General features: G+C 32.9%; 2 protein-coding genes across 2 annotated transcripts in view; both read left to right on the forward strand.

Moving 5' to 3' along the window:
* The window catches only part of LOC123701201 (ubiquitin-like protein 3), a 139540-nt gene that overhangs the window by 40638 nt on the left and 79633 nt on the right, over positions 1-19269 (forward strand). The gene's annotated exons all lie outside the window — the stretch shown is intronic.
* On the forward strand, positions 16910-19259 carry LOC123701200. Its single transcript, XM_045648599.1, has 5 exons — positions 16910-17424; positions 17524-17781; positions 18058-18286; positions 18409-18522; positions 18931-19259. The coding sequence occupies exons 1-5, from the start codon at positions 17407-17409 to the stop codon at positions 19080-19082; spliced, it is 771 nt and encodes a 256-aa protein (XP_045504555.1). The 5' UTR covers positions 16910-17406; the 3' UTR covers positions 19083-19259.

Raw genomic sequence — 19269 nt, forward strand, 5'->3', positions numbered from 1 at the left:
CATACAGTTAAAAATAATATATAATTTTACATATTCACATTTATTTATTCTTTATTTATGAGTGTTTAGTTTAGTTTTAATTTCAGTGTAAATAAATAAATAAATAAATAAAATCTTTATTTTGCTTTAAACATGGTATTCAATGGTGATACAATTATATTAATAAAGCACAAACATGTTTAGCCAATACAAGCATGCAAAAATAATTACCATAAATGGTGTAATGGAAGAAGGATTCGTCGAAGGTCGAAATGATTTAATTTGCGTAATATTAATATGAGTGAAACATCTTTAGGCGCGTTTAGAGTAAAATTTCAAGATCGCGTCATGGCAATACCGTAACGTCATGGAGTAAGGCGACGATTCTTCTACAACGATCTTTGCATCTTGGTAATAGTGTGTGTACAAATTCACGCTGGATGTTTAGAAAATCATGTAATCTTTTAAACAGAAAACGAGTTTAAAAAATTGCAGATAGATAATGACGGGGCAATGTGCGCTGACATTCATAACATACAAGAAAATATAGAAAATAATACTAAACAAACCATACAGAGAAACCGCAAGAAAAACAATCGTATATAAAAAGTATTATATTTATAAAGTAAATCAAATTTGCAGAGTAATTTTCTGTACAAAAAGTAATGATATCCCACCAAAAACATAAATGTAAAAATTGGAGCCGAGTTCAATCGTTGACTTAATTTGCCAAAAAAAGAAATGAGATCTAAATGTGTGCCAAGTTCTGCAGACAGTCCAGAAATTTATTTACAAAGATGTATTAAGTTCTTAGGTTGACTGAAAACTCAATTGTTTTATTTTCCCTTAGAGAACAATGTTTATTCCAAAATATAACTTTTTTAATTTGAATAAAATAATTATTTTCACAAAGCAAACAACTAATGACCTATTGAACCCCATAATTTGATGAGGCTAGTTTTTAGAACCTCACAAAATATAAACAGTATGTAAAACTAGCCTCATCAAATTATGGGGTTCAATAGGTCATTAGTTGTTTGCTTTGTGAAAATAATTATTTTATTCAAATTAAAAAAGTTATATTTTGGAATAAACATTGTTCTCTAAGGGAAAATAAAACAATTGAGTTTTCAGTCAACCTAAGAACTTAATACATCTTTGTAAATAAATTTCTGGACTGTCTGCAGAACTTGGCACACAATATTTAGATCTCATTTCTTTTTTTGGCAAATTAAGTCAACGATTGAACTCGGCTCCAATTTTTACATTTATGTTTTTGGTGGGATATGTATTTACATATTATTATTTAATAAATACAGTTTAAAACGATAAGACATCATAACGACGTTCTTATGCAAGTAAGTTCAGCAAGATGCAACTCATCCCCTACATTTTTTATGTGCACGAACGTTCTCCGTAATAAAACTTATAAAAAATGTATGACATTCATTTGAGCAAAAATGTCTCCCCTCGGCCCGTGGCAGCAGTTTATTAAATTCAAGTAAGCGTGACGTGTCTTTTGACCCTTGCCTCTCTGCCCCTTTGCCCCTTCAGCTCGAGATCGTTTCGCGTCGTTAAGTTGCAGTTAGCGCTATTTGTGCGTTATGTGCTTCAGTTTACGGTGTATAGAGACTAGAGAGTACTAAGTACGTAGTACGGTTTGTACGGTCAGCTTGTGAGGAGATAAGTACGTCATATAACTATATGAAAGATACTGGGAAAGTTGAATGAATGAAATGAGTTACCAGCGCAACAGTATTTGTTTTATATTGACACTGTTATGTTTGAATTTAAGTTAACAGTATCGTGTTAAATTTTTATTTTAATGAAATATTCAATAACTATGTTTAAACTTTAAACATAACACGTAGGTATGTTAAATAGGTGCTATTTATAACATTGTTTGTATTACGTTAAACATCGACAGGTTATTTACATGTGTTTTGTAATTAATCCTACACGTTACAACATCAAATGGACGCCATTAGTTGATATCAGATATTACACGGTGAAATATAAACAATGCTTGTGATGCGTCAGAAACTGGGTCGTGGGATAGTTTCGAAAAAGCAAAAGTTTAATAGACCTTGAGGTCGCTTTTGTATTCCACGATAGCGTGGTCATAGAAATAACAACAACTGTATTATATTTTTTCGGTTTGGGTCGACATTTTGAATTTATGTATCGAACAGAATGTTTTAGAATGAACGGCAGGTCGGAAATTGGTATTTAAATCAGACTTCTTGGGCCTTTGCCTAGTAAAAGTTCTTGGCAAGCTTCGTTTAAAAGAAAATTTAGAAGTACATTTTGGTCGACTTAATATCCTTGTCCTGTGCTCTTTTTATATTAGGTACACGTTAAAAGTTTTAGCCAATTTTAGGTTAATAGAAGAGGTATAGAGTTGCGGTTGATAATTAAATAATGTGTACCAATATATAAGATTTTTGCACCGTTGGTAGGTATTTTAAAATATGTCGTAATTACAAACCCAAAAAAGAATAGCATATTGAACATTCTTCACTTTTTAATCGTTTGTGGCTAAGATAAAAGTAGTAGTCGGTCAGTTTACGTAATATAGAGTAGTTATTGCGCAATACCAATAAGTGCTGCGATCGCGTGTGGCTATTGAAGAAATTAGTGTAATTTATTACATGGGAACAGGAATTACAATGGGAATTACTATGGCCTGATGTAGATTATCTTCTGTATTTAATATGCCTTCAATAGGTAGTATGTAGTCGTAGGTGTAGGTATTATTTATGATCGTAACAGCATATGTGTACAAAAATTGTTATAAATTATTATAGGTATCTAATATAATTTTGTAATAAATACCGGCTAAAAAAATATTCATTTATGATGGTCTTTTGTGTAGGATTTTGCACGACCCAAATTTAAATCGTTATATGATCAATTGTTTTACATGTTTTTTTAATAAAATTTTTGTATTAATTACATACATATGTTTCCGAAGAAAATATGCGATGTAAGAATTACCCAAATTCTGATATTAATTTCTTAAGTTCCAATGGGATTAAGGGCAAGAATAAATAAAAGTATATTTCATTCTTTTCGTAATATTATATTTTATTAAAAACATATTTAATCTGAACGGATCTAGGTTAACCTAGAAACGTAATGTAATTAATGAGTTTGCTTTTCGTAAAGGTCAAAAGTCGGACGTAGAAATAGTTTAAAAAATGTTTGTTCCGAATATAACGGTGGGTGTGTTGGTGATAAAAAAACTATTAGGTTAATTATTGCGTGGGATTTTAGTATCTTGTAGCGTATTGTGATAATCTACCAAGTAATAAATTATTTTGTTTTGTTATATTATTGTGGGATCAGATGCTTGCGTTCAAAGTGACATTCAACGAGCACAAGCACGGGCACAAGCATTTAAACATGTTGTTTGTGCATGCGCCCGTGTTTATTTGTTTGTACCGTAAGCGCATGGGCTGCTTGCCGGGCTACTTGCCGAACTGCTTGCCACGCGTCTGAACGTATTCTTAGGGTTGATCTTTTTATTCTGAAGAACAAAAAAATGTTATTCTGAATACAAACTAAAACAAGTAGTTTCATTTGGATTTATTTGAACTGAGGCTGTAGACTTGGAGAATAAATCTAGATACGTACTTTACATGAAGTCCGCGGCATTTGAAATTAAGCAATTTTGAAGTGAGACATTATTTTGTTTACGTACAAAACAGAAATAATTTAAAAAATGTAAGTAGCTGTTTATAACTGAATATATTTGTTTTTACCTTTTTTATAATTTGTGATAAAAATCTTCACCGTTAATACTGCTAAGTACAAATACTTAGCAGGATTATGACGCACGAGTAGGTAATCAAGTAATTTACGTGGCCTTAAAAGTTAAAGCTTATGTCACACGTTTTTATTTACAAATAATTATGCAATATGTAGGTACTTCATAACGAATTTAAAAAGACATTTATTTATTTAGGAAAATTTAAGTAATATTACACGTGGTTCCGATCGTTTTACAGGTTCAGGTGTAGGTGATAAGAAAAACATGTGGAAACTGTCGTGGAACTAGTCTTTATTCACTAATCATGCATTTATTTAATGTCTGATGTGCTTGTAATGCACTACAATATACTACATTAACATAATAAAACCCAATCCTTTTCGATTCAAATATTAAGCTCCAAGATTGTCTGACATAACAGAGTTTGATTGATTGCTTTTGGAAGAGTGTGGGGGCATTATTGATTGCAACTGCAAGGTCACCCTGACATACGGAGCTGACGCGGCAACCTTTACAAGCACTATTTTAAGACTAACATACAAAGAAACTGAAAGGGTACGAACCACGTGGGCGAAAGTACCAACCTAAATTAACTCTTTAAATTTTCAAGACAAATTAATAACAAACGCCTGACCTCGAGCGCGTGCTTTTAATATTCTCTTTTCTTTTAAGTTTTGTGTAAATATTAAAAAATGAGAGTGGTGAATTACTTTTGAATATTTAACGTTGAAAATTAAGTGAATCCGGTCGGCGAACCTCGGGGATTGTTTCAAGTGACGGTTCAATTAGAGCTGGTGTAGTTTTAAGATTTCGTTTTAACATTTTACAGTAAAATTTGTTGAAAGAAAGAAATTTCTAGAAGTCAAAGCTTTTTGAATACATCTTTCAGTAGGTACTATATAACATTAAATGCATAATTGAAATATGTAGTTACAAACAACCTGCGACTGAAAAGCCTAGCTGAAAAGATTACGGTTGTGTCATGTGTGTATTTTTCTCCTTCGGTATTATTTCCATGGATCACTTTCTGTAACGAAATAGATGTTTATTATGTAAATCAATATTAGGTCATACGATTTGTTTTCCAAAAAACTTATATAATATTGTGTCGTGGTTAACATTATATTACCTATTTATTACAAATTAACGCATAGGTAATCCAATATTTGTTTATCCGATTCACAAGTCATTAACGTTTCCTATCGAAATATAATCTCATTGTCGACACACACACATGATTTAAAGTGATTACTAACATTACGGACATCAAAGCAACGTGATAATGAAATACTAAATAATGTCAGGACCTCAATTAGCGCGTTAATGTTGAAATTAATTTGTTTCGTGTTTTGCAAGATCTGGTTGAAATCATTAATTTAATAATTGTTATTGTTTTAATTAAATACGTTGTGATGTCTTCGCGTCGCGTCGTCTCCAGGGCATTAGTGAAATTTAATTATAGGTATAGCGTAACTAAAAGCCACGATATGTCGTTTACATGATTATAAGGTAACATAGAAAGTATTATGTTTTAACCTTCACCTTTGAAACATCATTTCGAAACAAACATTTATTGAAACATATATTATTATACACGTAAAAAACACGCTTCTTCATCTTGTAGCTAAATATACTTTTACGAAAATGTTCAATCGATCAAATTTCATGTACACAACCTTTTATATTAAACGTAAAGTTAATACGAACAACGTCGCGTGTTTAAATAAAGGCAAGAAGGATGTTTGATCCTCACTATCGTCTATCGGCAAGTCTTTTGATCGGGAGAACCCTTTGTTCCCAAAATGAAACTTTCAAAGAGTCCAACGGGAAACAATATTATCTACGTGAATGCCAAGTCAGAAAATCGTAATTTAGAAAGGAGTATGGAGTATCCTTAAAGGTTACGAGGTTTATTTGTTGTAATTTCTTCAAGTATATCTTTCTGTTCATGCTTTATTCTGGTAAAATTTAAAGCACGTCTTATTGTAAATCATTTAATACATTACTTGAACTGTATTTGCTATTATATTCGTAGTAAAGTATCTAGTAGGTACTGTTCAATGTTAGGCACATTGTACGTTTCATCGAATACAAAAACTATTCCGATAGAATATAAATAACCACTTATTATCTGTGAACAGAAATAACCTACTCAAAATGGACTCATAGCTACTCCCAAATATATATTAAGTTGAGTATTTTATTTACTGTCCAAATACTTCCAAGTCACGATGAGAGCGGCGAAGACCCGGGTCGGTAAGTCGGCACTAAGAACGAAAGTTATGAAGATTGCTACGAACACTCGTGTCGGTCGGCCGGTTGCCCAACCAGTTGGTCAACATGTTGAGCGATCGCTGTATCGCCCTTTTTAACATTGAGTGAAAGGTAATGCTGATGGGTAGGTGGGTATTAGTCAGTTGTTTGTTATGACTTGAATTGTGTCAGAATTTTGTGTGAAATATCGATCGATATATGCAATGGAAAATATTTTGAACGTATGTGGATTTTAATTTAAATAGATCAGAAAATAAATGTTTAGTAGCTGCAGAATTCCGTTTTAGTTTCTACCGTTCAGTTTGTATGTTCGTCTTAAACTGTGTTACTGTTTACTTAAGCCATGTTATTTCCAATCCTAAAGATGTAACCTTTTAATAGGTTGTTATTTCGTACATTTTATTAGATACTACGCAATGGTAACAGCACACTTGAGACCGCTAAAGCGCAATAAAGCCAAAAATAAGTAATAAAAGAATCTTTCCCCAAAATCGAGAAGTTTCCGTGGACGATGTAAACAAACTATATTGCGGACAGATGACAAATAAAAATGTCTACTGAAATAAAAATGCTATCGACAGGATAAAATAAATTTGTTGTAGGGTTCCCATTTTTCTTCAGTTTGTGGAACACATTGTGGAGTAAGTTGATTTTCTTTCTAAATTTGCACTTGACGGTGTAGAAATTGCGGTTTTATTTTGTGGCATACATGATAAAAGTAAATATAAACACAACAAGAAGAACTTAAAATAAAAATAAAATAAATAACTTTATTGTCATAAAAACTATTTTTAAAATGTTAAATTAATATCAACTAAAAAGTTACAAGTTGAAAGTAAGAAATGGTGTAAATTCGAACTCTTGACGGGTTTATATTCATAAAACAATTACTACTGTTTTACTGACCTGATAAACTTATCTATTTCTATCCCTATCTATATAAATAATATATTTCATAATCCACAAATAAAGTAAGAAATGGTTACCGTACATAGGGATAATGCCTGTAACATACAATACTCACTCACATGTGTGATTGCGATCGGTAAACACGTTTATTGCTTAGCAGCCTGTCAGGTTTCTATAAGGGAACTATGCCATGACCCAATTTATTTCATACTATTTCAATATCTCTATTGTGACACGGAGTCTGTGTTGTGTGAAAAAATAATGACGCTTTTCGCTAAACTGTGTATGATTAATTAAAATATGCTTACGTTGAGTTCAATGTCAATATGAACTAAGTTTAAACAGGCTTAATGAAAATTTATTTTAAAATTTATTTATTTTTCAATATTATAATAGAAATTACTACTAACCGTACGACATTGTCTAGTCTGAAGTCGGCGATCCAAGCAGATCAACAAAAACTGCGTATAAAATATATTTATACCTTAAAACACAACAATTGGTTAGTTTAACATGACTTATAAAGCAAATTTTGCGCTAGTGGGGTTATCCCCACCCTTCGACACTAGAGTCGGGATCGTAAACCATTGCTCTAATTAATAAGGGTTAGTTATAAAGATATCGATTGACGCGATAACAAAGACACCAAAAGATGAAAGCATAGAAAAGCCTTTACTATTATATTCAAGTTGAGATATTTTTAGCATTGCCAACTTCTCTTGAAATCTAAAATTATCGATAACTTTCGACAGAGGCAATTATTGTAGACAGATTCTACATCTTACTACAAAACCAAGCGAGGATAATCAAAAATGTCATGTCTTACCAACCCTTTTCAACAAGACTTTCAAATGAGCATGCAAATCTCAAATATATCGGAAAAGTTGAAGCGCTCACCGAACTTGTACAAGAGGGAAACTTGGGCGGCCCCCATAAAATATTTCAGCGGCACGAGTCGACAAGTCGCTCGACCAGTCGACGGATCGGTCCACGGATGGCGCTGACACCGTGACCCATTTCCGAAACGGGGCAACCGTGTTCCGCATTCAGATAGTATCTCTGCTAAAATTTTTATGAAAGAGCACGCCTGGGACAATGCACGGCGATAAACTAACGTCGCTGACGGTTACTGTTATTTGGTAAATAGAGAATAATAGGACGATTTCATTTTTACTTCAGATGGTAAACGTTTTGACTGATAGTACAGGATACATCGCCCATTTTTGCAAGTGACTACTATCAAGCTGATTTTCCGTTTGTAGCTTTATTTTGATGAGACACCGAATAATTTCGTGTACGAAACTCTCGATTGTGGTAGCTAACAGAGATAACAAGGGTAATTTTTTTTGATTTGATGGTTCTCAAATATTTATTACGCAATTTGTAGGACAATATGTCCGTTGAATTATATAAACATTAACTAAGTGAAAACATACACTTTGGAAAGGGGGACTCTTTGAACCAACCATAGATTTTGTAGGACAAATATTTTTTCGAATAATTTAGGTAATTATCTTGAGATTGAACAAAAAAAAATTCAGTTAGTTAGTAATAAATATTTGAGAACCATAAAATCAAAAATTTTTATCCTTGTTATCTCTGTTAGCTACCACAATCGAGACTTTCGTACACGAAATTATTGGGCGTCTCATCAAAATAAAGCTACAAACGGAAAATTAGCTTGATAGTAGTCACTTGCAAAAATGGGCGATGTATCCTGAACTATGAGGTTTTACTTAGACGTAGTTGCGACTGGGACATTTCAGTTCGTATTGGATTTTAGATATTATTAACAGGTTTTATATTTTATTTTTATGTTTGGTTTATTGTTTAGCTTGTTGCAATAATACAAATAATAATCAAGTTCAGATAATAATATATCCTACATAGCATCTATCTTTTAAGAAAAAATGATGGCGCCATTATGTCTATACAGTTACATCGCGGGCAAAAATAATGACGAAGACATATTCGATCTGATCATGTACGTACAATCACCTGGTAAATGATTACCTCAGCAAGGTGTCGTGATGAATAATGGAGTGGTTGTAGGAAATGAAATTTCCAGGAATAGTGAGCAATTTGAAGCGGGTAACGTGGATAACCGGGTTGGCACGGTGACACCCTGAGATATGGTCGAGGTAAACGATGTTTGCGAGCCTAATGTGCCTCCAGTTGATGGAGCTTATTAATTCTGACAGTTGGCAGGTAAAGGACGCAAGCCATTACACAATACATGTGTTTATATGAAGATATACACGCGTGTGTTGACAATGCGCTGTTGATTATACTTGACATCTTAAGTAAATGGATAGATCCATCGTGCAAATGTTTGCTCGTCTACTTATTAGGCGATAAAAATATTTTCTGTATTACTTCAAAGTAAAAGAATAATAGATGTTATTTGACGCTATCTACGTTATTTGTCCTCAAAATATAATTTAGACTTAGCTCTTAGAATGAAAAATTCAACCTTAAATTCAATAACTAATTAATAAATTTATGTTGAGTTCTAGTGAAAAGAGAAATTAAATATATAAAGCGTTTTAAAATAAATTACCTCGAATTGGCTTTAAACATTTTGCAATAGAATAATAAAGATAAATAAACAGAGCGAAAACAATGGTGTCTTGTAGTTTTGCGCTTTCCCCGGGCAAAACCATTCGGACTGTTTCCAATAGTAATGGATAAAATAATATTTCGATTCATCGGAGTGTTTTTGATTTTGTTTTCCTTTTAATGTCTTTTCATTTACTGGAATCGATAAAATGTTTCAGCGTTCGAGCTGAAGAGTTTTTAGTGTTTTTTTGTTTGAGTGTTCAATTTGTTTGTACGTTGTTAGTAGTAATTATTTGTGATATTATTATTTGTCGCTATACTGTTTAGAGGTTTTAATGTACTAATAGGCATTGTAATTTCGATGAATTCTTTAATGGTTAAATCATAACTTTCATGTAAGATTTTTTAAAATCAATCTATACCAAGAAAAATTGAAATATTCGTTTGTTTTTTACATCATCAATAAATTTATCATGTAGTAGGTACCTACGACGATCTCTGTAATAATAAATCATAAAGTATAAAATCCATACTAATATTATAAATGCGAAAGTAACTCTGTCTGTCTGTCTGTTACTCAATCGCGCCTAAACTACTGAACCAATTTTCATGAAATTTGGTATGGAGATATTTTGATACCCGAGAAAGGTCATAGGCTACTTTTTATCCCGGGAAATGACGCAATCCCGGAAATCCCACGGGAACGGGAACTATGCGGATTTTTCTTTGAAAGCGCGCGGGCGAAGCCGCGGGCGGAAACCTAGTACTTTATATAATACCTACTTACTTTCTTTAATCAATAGCTGGCAGTGAATTTAAACTTCTCTCGAAGTACAGTTAATTAATTAAAAACTTCAGGGTAAGTGACATGTTTTCGATTCGTGCGAAGCGTTGTCTTTGTTTCCTTGAATTTCTCGAACGTTTATTTCGAATGAAATTTTATATGTATTTATAGACAACCTTTAGGATAATTTTCAATAATTTTTTTAACAATATTACGACATTTGATGAAATATTACGACTTTGATATTATGCTTCTCTACATATATCTCTATAACATTTCATGGATGACTCGGAGTGTCCCTAAAGACCTTCTGCAGACGACTCAGAAGAAAAAAATAGAATAAAAGCAATCAGAGTAGCTAGATCTTAGTTTTCTAGTTATCTATAGTGTTGCTATATTGAAGATAAACAATCAAGAACTGATTGTAAGATATTTGTATACAGATTAATATAAATACTTACTAATGTCTAGTTATTTTATATAGCACTTTCTATTTTTACACTCATCGAAGCCGCATATGAAAATATACTTAAAAAACGGAGATGCGTATAAAACGCAACAACAGCTTACTCGTAAATTAACATAAACATCACAACATTGCTTAATTAGAATAGTTAATACATAACAAAAGTATGGTGCAATACACGTAACAAACACAAAGCTAGCGTAACGGTTACTGGGTCACCAGTTAAGTGGGGTTCTGTTCTTAATAGTTGCCATTAGAACAGCTACCAATTAACTTGAACATCAACTGATTGCTTCAGCTTGGATTGGGATTATGCTATACTGTTTAGGTCTCGATTTTGTTCTGATAACCTCGATGCGAATGTGTTATGAGTTTAGCACGTGTAGATCTGGCATTATGTCTTCTAAATGTGGTTGATAGTGTTGGATTTGAGCTTTTTATGATATGTTTTGTCTGTTCGTATGGTTGTTAGTTCTTATGTTTGTTTGGTGGAAATAGAAGCTGTCATATTGACTATATTCGGCTATGTAGTGCGAAAATCTCAGCTAGTTAGTAGTTTATATTACGCTTAGTTTCTGTAACGTTTTCTTGTTTCATTTTACATAACATTTACATTACATAAATGTACATTAATATCAAGATCAATAAATTTTTGAATTAAGTTTATATATTAACCTGAAAATATAGCAACCTGATACATTTCAATGTTAATAAAGATACAATGTTTATTAATATTAGATATGCTAATTCGGTTAAGTGTTTGGTGGTTTGCATTTACGTAATCTTATTTATTATCTAGTGAAGGTGTATGTGTAAATAACTATATATATATAGGTAGTTATGCATATTGGAATAAGTAATATATAAGCTTTTGTTTACAGTAGGTAGTTTAAAATGAGTTACACTAAATAATTAAATTGCATACAGAGGGTTAGAAATAAGTAATATGTTTGAAATGAACAACAAAATAATGTATTAAATATTTTAAATGAAAATATCGTTGATGTAATTATTTTTGTTTCAGGTATGGCCGTATGGAAATGTTGGTGTAAACAAGAAAGCCTGTTATGAATTATGGTAAAGAAATACATTAAGATGATTCAGATAAATAGATCTGTATTTTTTATTGTATTCTACTGTAATAACGTAGTAAAAACAGAATATATGATTTACCTTTATTAGTTTGATTATTACTGGCATGATTATGTATGCGGGGAGGGCCCTAAATAAAAACAACAAATGCATTTTATCTAATTACGTACCCAGCAATAGATCTATAGGCATCACATACCAAATGAATATGATGTTTTTCGTCTATGTGTTTTATTGTTATTTATTACAATACTCAATATATTTTACGATCACACATCACCGTATCTCTCCAAAGATTGGGATCAATTGTTGACGTTTGTCGGTGACCTTATCAGCAATGAAAGTTACTTATGTAATGGGATTACGTTACGCTTTCCGTTGCTGTGTTGAAAGTTGTTTGCGTCGCCGTACAAAAACGTGGTCAATTTGTTTTGTTGGGTACCTACACCCGGTGACGCGGGTTTGGTAATAATGAAATTTATTTTGCTGATGAAATAAAAATACCCAAGTAGTTAATTAGAGTGGAATACTAGATTATCATTGTGCGTCTTTTATTGTTGCGATTATAATAAGTAAAAGTTATCGCATGTTTTGATAAACTACTATAAAATGAAAGAGATCCATAACCATAAAATAACCCTTAAACTAAAATAATAATGACTATTTTAAGCTTATAGTAAGTTAAGTATTTATACACAGATAGATACAGCCAAGTCCAATTGAGATAGTCAGCCTCTAATCTTACTTCTCAAAGCTGTTTCCGAATGCATTTGCAAATACAGTATTATGTCACTAATGCGCCTAACAACAGCACGTAGTTTCTGTAATCCAATACTAACACACGTAGCTAGATGTAGCTAGTGTTGAAACTAACTTAATTTTAACTATTCACTCTATGCTACGTACTAATTTCATTTTACAATAAAACATTTACGTTTGTAAACGAGTGTTTCTAATTAAACATGAAAGTACTGTTTTTGTTTCGTTTTCAGAACGTGTGTAGTATTTACCGATATTAATAAAATCTTTTTCCGGATTATCGTCTTGTTTATCAGAGGTGCGATAATCCGACACAATTTTGCACTTACTGCCTCTCTTCCGCCTTATTGTAAGTTTTCTCTTAAAGCAAGTAAATAACCCCGTTATTTTCCTTAGCCTTCTCTAATAATAACAGACCATTGTGCGTCTTTAGATGGGATTCTTTCTAGAAGTTTCTAAAGCGCAACTCGCAAGTGACTCTAAGTTTCGTAGATTAGAATGCGTTACGATTAGTAGTTGTTTCACTAATAAATCTTATTTCCAAAAAACGTCTACTGGCTCTAAAATGGGACCAAATGGCAACCATGTTTCCAATAAACAATAAAACTTCAAATCGATTGAAAATCCACAGTCATTTAGTTATTAACAAAATAAAATGAAGACCTGATCTTTGTTCTTGGGGACATCGGCTGAAAAGAGGAGGTTAACTGCTCGAAGGTATAACAACAAACACGTGGTACGAACGTGTCTTATATCCATGCAAATGGTCGAATGCATTGGGCGGGAGCAATTCATGTCACGGTCCCGTTCCTAGCGATGCGATCTCGGTGCGATTTTATTTGCAAATGGCCACTGATTGCTTTCGACAAACCGGTCAGGGTCGGGTCACGGAGTTGCTGTTATATAACATTTGCTAGAGATGTGTGTGACGTCTGCTTCTTGGTGCTAATGTGTTCTATTGTGTGGGACTTGATTTGGTTGAGGTAATTGGCCAGAGCTGATTCATGATGGTAGTCGAACAAAGTTGAAATTACATATACATCAAGATAGTGAATAACTTCTTAGACAAGAAAGAACGAATATTTCGCATCTGAATACGTTTCACCATTCTTTAGATTTCCACCTTCAGGTATTTACTATTAACTGAACTTGTTAATGGTAAATCTTGTAGTTATAATAGTGTGGAAAACATTAATTTAGTTAAGATGGCATGTACTATGATCATGTCAAATAAAATTGTAAAGAATTACAGATGTTTCAAAGATTGGAAAAACTTCACATTCATATCGTGAGATGCAATAATTTGTTACAACAACCTGCATTGTCTCCGATATAATTCTCGTAGTAATTATTATTTGGCAAGTTTTCGAATTTCGGAAAGTCGGTCAAGGCTGGGTCGTACGAACGGGAGTATGTATCATAACAATTAACAATAGTGACTATTATTCCGAATCGGCGAATTCAATTATTGCTGATGTGTTAAAGTTTAATTGAACTCAACCTTTAAGTAATAATGAAGTATATTCTTTAGAGTTTGGTCTCTTGATTATGTATTGTAAAAGAGTTGGCTAAATTCTCAAATACGATAGTGAAAATATGGTCAAATAATAATAATATGTACATGTTACTTGAGTTCACTAGGTACCTGTATATAATAAAACATGTGTCTGTTTGTCAGTTCGTGATAAAATCAACGACTGCAACTAATATCAATGTTTTCACAAAGATAATAGTACCTACGTGTATAATTTGTTAACTAACGCGGGTGAAGACGCGGCAATTTTAAAATAAATACAAACACACAATTTAGATATGAATTAGTATAACGAGAGTTCTTTCATCACCAATAAATTATACACGTTTGAAACGTGATTGCCTTTCATTCACTTGTTCATCTAATTGCGCGTCGCAGTCTGTCCGCGCTCGCCGCTCGTCACGTGACACCCGGAGTGACATGCGACGTGCGAATTGATGAGATATTCAATATTCAGTGAAAAATTGCTTTATGTCGCAGCACTTTGTATGACATAATGTTCAAGTGATTGTAAAAGCGCTTTTAAATGTATAAAAGTACCTTTATAAAGTTAAAAAGATTGTTTCGCAGAACCTGCAGTAGGTATGTGATAAACTTCTTTAGATGAATTTTGTTATAAAAATCTAGATAGTGCGTAACTCGTGTTATCATGTAACATCACTGCGTTACTTTCTATAATTACAATGAACAATGCAAAATACATGTTACTTATAAGTATAACGTACCAATTATTAATTCAACTGTAAATCAAACAGCAGAAAATGTAATTCAATGCTTCATAATTATATTGCAATTCATTATAAATAACGAGCCACAATTAAAATATGAACAAAAGCATGCGAGAAAAAAATGTCGAACACATTTTGTGCTGTTAGTTGACACGCGCTAAATGGCTATGACTAATTCGCTTACTTATATTAAGAAGCAAGTAAGGAAACAAGCAGTTAATAGCTGTGAATAAAATTAATGTTAATAACGGGAACGCTGACTCGTGTTTTGTGTAATTTCACTTGCAAATCGGAGAAGGCCATTCGCGTGTCATAACTTTCCTTCTCATCACTAGTGTTCTATCTAAAAATAACTCTATTCGTATGGGAGTAAGGTTTATAGTTGCTAGAGAAAAATTTTGTGCGAAACGAGTACGAAGGTTTGATACATGTGTGCCAAATGTTTATATTATGGGAACTATTACATTCTCAATTTTAGGTAAAATTTATGAGCGTCCTATTAAGGTCAATGGCAGTTATATAGTATGATTTTAATCTATTTATATGTACAGAAAAAACGTTAATGAGTTGTAGAATGTTAATTTTAAATACTCGACAAAATATCCTTTATTACTATTGTGGCATCCAATCGTGGTTCACCAAAATATGAACTTTGAACCCGTTCGATAGTGTCGTAGAACTATCCTACAAAGTTATTCGTAAATTAATTACAAAGACAAATTCGTTAGCTGCCGCTCCCACAGTGCTCTAGGCTAGCTATCAAAATTCACTGAGTTTAACCAAACAAGCAGATATTGTAGACGCGACGCTTATAATTCATGCAAAGCTCCAAACTTGTTGGCAGTTCATTATAAATGTTTATTTTTATGATATGTTTGTTAATTAGATATATTGTTGAGTGTGTTTATACATATAGTTTAGGTATATACCTATATAGGTAAATTACGTAATAGAGTAACATATTTCTCGAAATATGTACATATGTATTTAGCAGTTAGCTTCGCTGTAAATATATTTTTCTTAACTTAATTCCATTATTCTCAAAAAAAGGTCAAATCATAGCAATATAATGTTTCCAATGCTTCTTCTACAAATTTCAGTACCTAAACATATTATATTATGTAATAAATATGTCCTCTAACTTTCACGATCTTTTTGTAAAAATGAAAGTTACTTGTGTACAAAAGATATTTCTGTATATCCTATAGGTACATTATAATGTATACTAAGACAAAAGAATCACATCACGCAGTCCGCGCGGGTCATACCAAGTAGTGCGCGTAGGTTGGCAGTGCGGTGTCCCACTTCCCAGCAAATAAACAGCCTCCGTAATTAAATTTAGCGGCAGAGCGTAGACCGCTGATGAAATGTCCGGGACAGGGCGTTGGGTGCGTTGGAATGTGGATATTGGACTGAAATATTGGGCTTGTAAAATAGTGAAATTGTAAAATATAACAATTGAAAAATAATGAACTTGTAAATGTGTCGTGAAGGAATTGTATTGGTGCGGATAACTTAAACCGCTTGGTTCGTTGATGTGTGCTGTGAGCTGTGAAGTAGGTATTATGCATGTGGATGCGCTTTGTGTTCGAATTGTTGGAAAGGATGTTTTGTTGGAGAGGATTTGTGGCCTAAGCATTCATTGCATATGTGTTTGTTTGATTAAATTTAGTATTATTTGCAAGAAGTACTTCCACTTTGTTACATTCTGGCATTTCCGTACCTTTTTTTAATGATGGCTAATATAATAGTAAAAGTATTATCAATACGCTTACCGTTAGAAAATGAGGTCTTCATCAGCATGCAGTATTAAGGTTGCACGGTTTAAAATAGATCCGAAATAAGGTCAACAGCCGATCAGCACCTCCCAAGTAGTTATGCTAATGTTATGCGACACGGCCCCGTCCACTTTCTCCGCCCGTGTATACAATGGACCATTCAATAGAAACATTTAAAAGCATTGCGATGTAAGAACTATAAGCATAATTCTTCCGAAGCGTTGAGTCTCTTTCGACGGCTTAAATCGCACGAATAATGCTTTTAATCGCTAATGCCCGGTTCCTATATTCAACGGATCGTCATAGTATCAAAGCTACTATCCGTTTTTCTAGAACTAACTACGAGTCGTAAATAGCGTTCCACAATTTTATTTTTTGACGTGCCGTCGACGGACATCCGTTGGTCATAAAAATACCGAGCCCTCTTCACTCACAGATGTGCGTTTCGTTATACGCCAAATTTAAATTAAAATAACACAAAATTCAGGACAAAATAAGTTAAATATAGTGCTAATTGATCATTATAAACTTTAGGAAACTTTATATTAGTAAAGAACTATATAATTGTAGACATCGACGTGATAATTTTCTTTCTAAACAACCGAATGCGTTACACAGAAAGCAAAAACTTAACGTTTTTCTCGCGCACACAAGCGTTGCTTGTCAGTTAACCTTCATTGTCTTTTCATTGTTGATTAATGTCAATTTTTGTGAAGAATATCAATACCAAATCAATAAAATACAACGACGACTGTTTAAAGCCTTTTTAAAAATGGATAATATTACGCCGGTAAGTTCGCCTTTATATATAATTATTCCTTCCTTAAAATTGCCTGCCGCTTACTTTTTGCTTCGGACACTCTTAAAATTTAAACATGAAATGTTACAGAAATCGAAGAAGGCTATGAACAAGGACGAGGTTGCCCTGCTTGTAGATCTAATACAGAGCAACCCAATTATTAACAGTAAGGAAACTAATGCCTCTACAAATAAATTGAAAGATGGATGTTGGATTTCATTGACCAACACATTCAACGCAAAAAGTGGTCAAATACCAAGAAAACCAGACCAACTCAAATTAAAATGGGATAATCTGAAGAAAGCAGCTCGTAAAAGAGCTGCAAAAATTAGAATGAACAATTTGCAGGTATTTTTTTATATTATCAATTACATAGGTACTATAGTGTTATTATTTTTCATGCAAACTTGTTGAATTGAACTTGAATTGACTTGACTTAAATTGAAAGTTACTATAGCCACACCCCACAATCTTAGTCATGTGGATCCCGTATCCATATAAATATCTGCATAAAAATTATTCTAAATGATACAGTTTCTTGAAAAACTCTTCAACCATTGAGGCTTTAAAGTGGAATATAGAATTATCCAAATAAACTAATAAATTTATAATTTTTTTTTGTAGACTGGCGGTGGCAAACCGGACTTTATTCCACCAGACGAAACCTTGGACAAAGTGGCCAGTTTATTGGGATCTACATGTTCAGGGTTTGATGTTCCGTTTGGTGGTGATGGAGTAGGTGAAAGTATTTTATTTGAAGTTATCAATGCAGCAGATGAAACTGCAGAACAACCACCCTCAGAAAGCGCAACAGTTCACATCCCTGATACATCACCTATGCCTCTAAATACAAGTATCCTTACTATTCCTTCTTTATTGCAACCTTACTATAGCCACACCCCACAATTTTTTTACCTAAATTAATATTGTACCTAGATAGGCGTACAGGATTGTAATTTTTCTTTTCCATTTAAGCAAAAAAGAGGAAAATAGACTTCATCTCCCAGCCTGAAACTTCTGGGTACTTTGTACAAAATTCGAAAAATATATACGGAATGACCTCTATGTCCAAGTCCTTGCAAAGCAAAGGTAAACACTTCACTATTTCTTAAACAGTGTTCCAGTTTCTACTATAGTCTATTTACACAGGTATATATTTTGGCTAATATCTGCCCGGATTTGTTATTAGCTCTCAGTTATATGCCTATTTTATTTACTACTAGATTTCCGCCCGCGGCTTCGCCCGCGTTTGCAAAGGAAAACCCGCATAGTTCCCGTTCCCGTGGGATTTCCGGGATAAAAACTATCCTATGTGTTAATTCAAGTTACCCTCTATATGTGTGCTAAATTTCATTGTAATCGGTTCAGTAGTTTTTGCGTGAAAGAGTAACAAACATCCATACATCCATACAAACCTTCGCCTTTATAATATATATTAGATATTATTGTAAGATCATCAGATCTGCCGAATTTAGTTTATTTTTTTTTTATTTTCAGCCAAAAAATTCAAGGATAAGAGGGATGATGGGCGGCTCGAACTAAATTTGGCAATGGCCAAATATTATGAAAAAAAGGCAGAAAAATTAGACATAGAAATAAAAATACTGAAACTAGAATTAGCTTTTAAGGAAAATAATAACAATAATTAATTATTTTTGTATACCTTTTATTAAGCACTGTATCACTATTTATTAAGCACGCGGTAGAAAAAGAGTTAAGTAGTGCAATTTAAAACTTATGTAAAAAATGTATGTGGCTCTCTGAACTATCAGAGAGCCTATTACAGCGCTAACAAATATAAAATGGAAGATGAAAATCCATGGAGGGTTGCGTAAG

This window comes from Colias croceus, chromosome 21 (assembly GCF_905220415.1).
Source record: "Colias croceus chromosome 21, ilColCroc2.1".
Taxonomy (NCBI): domain Eukaryota; kingdom Metazoa; phylum Arthropoda; class Insecta; order Lepidoptera; family Pieridae; genus Colias; species Colias croceus.

Bases quoted from the DNA above. Each gene is read 5' to 3' on its own strand.
- LOC123701200 (XM_045648599.1), top strand. The intron at 18,287-18,408 runs GTATCCTTACTA...TTTCCATTTAAG, and splicing joins ACCTATGCCTCTAAATACAA to CAAAAAAGAGGAAAATAGAC. The intron at 18,523-18,930 runs GTAAACACTTCA...TTTTATTTTCAG, and splicing joins CAAGTCCTTGCAAAGCAAAG to CCAAAAAATTCAAGGATAAG.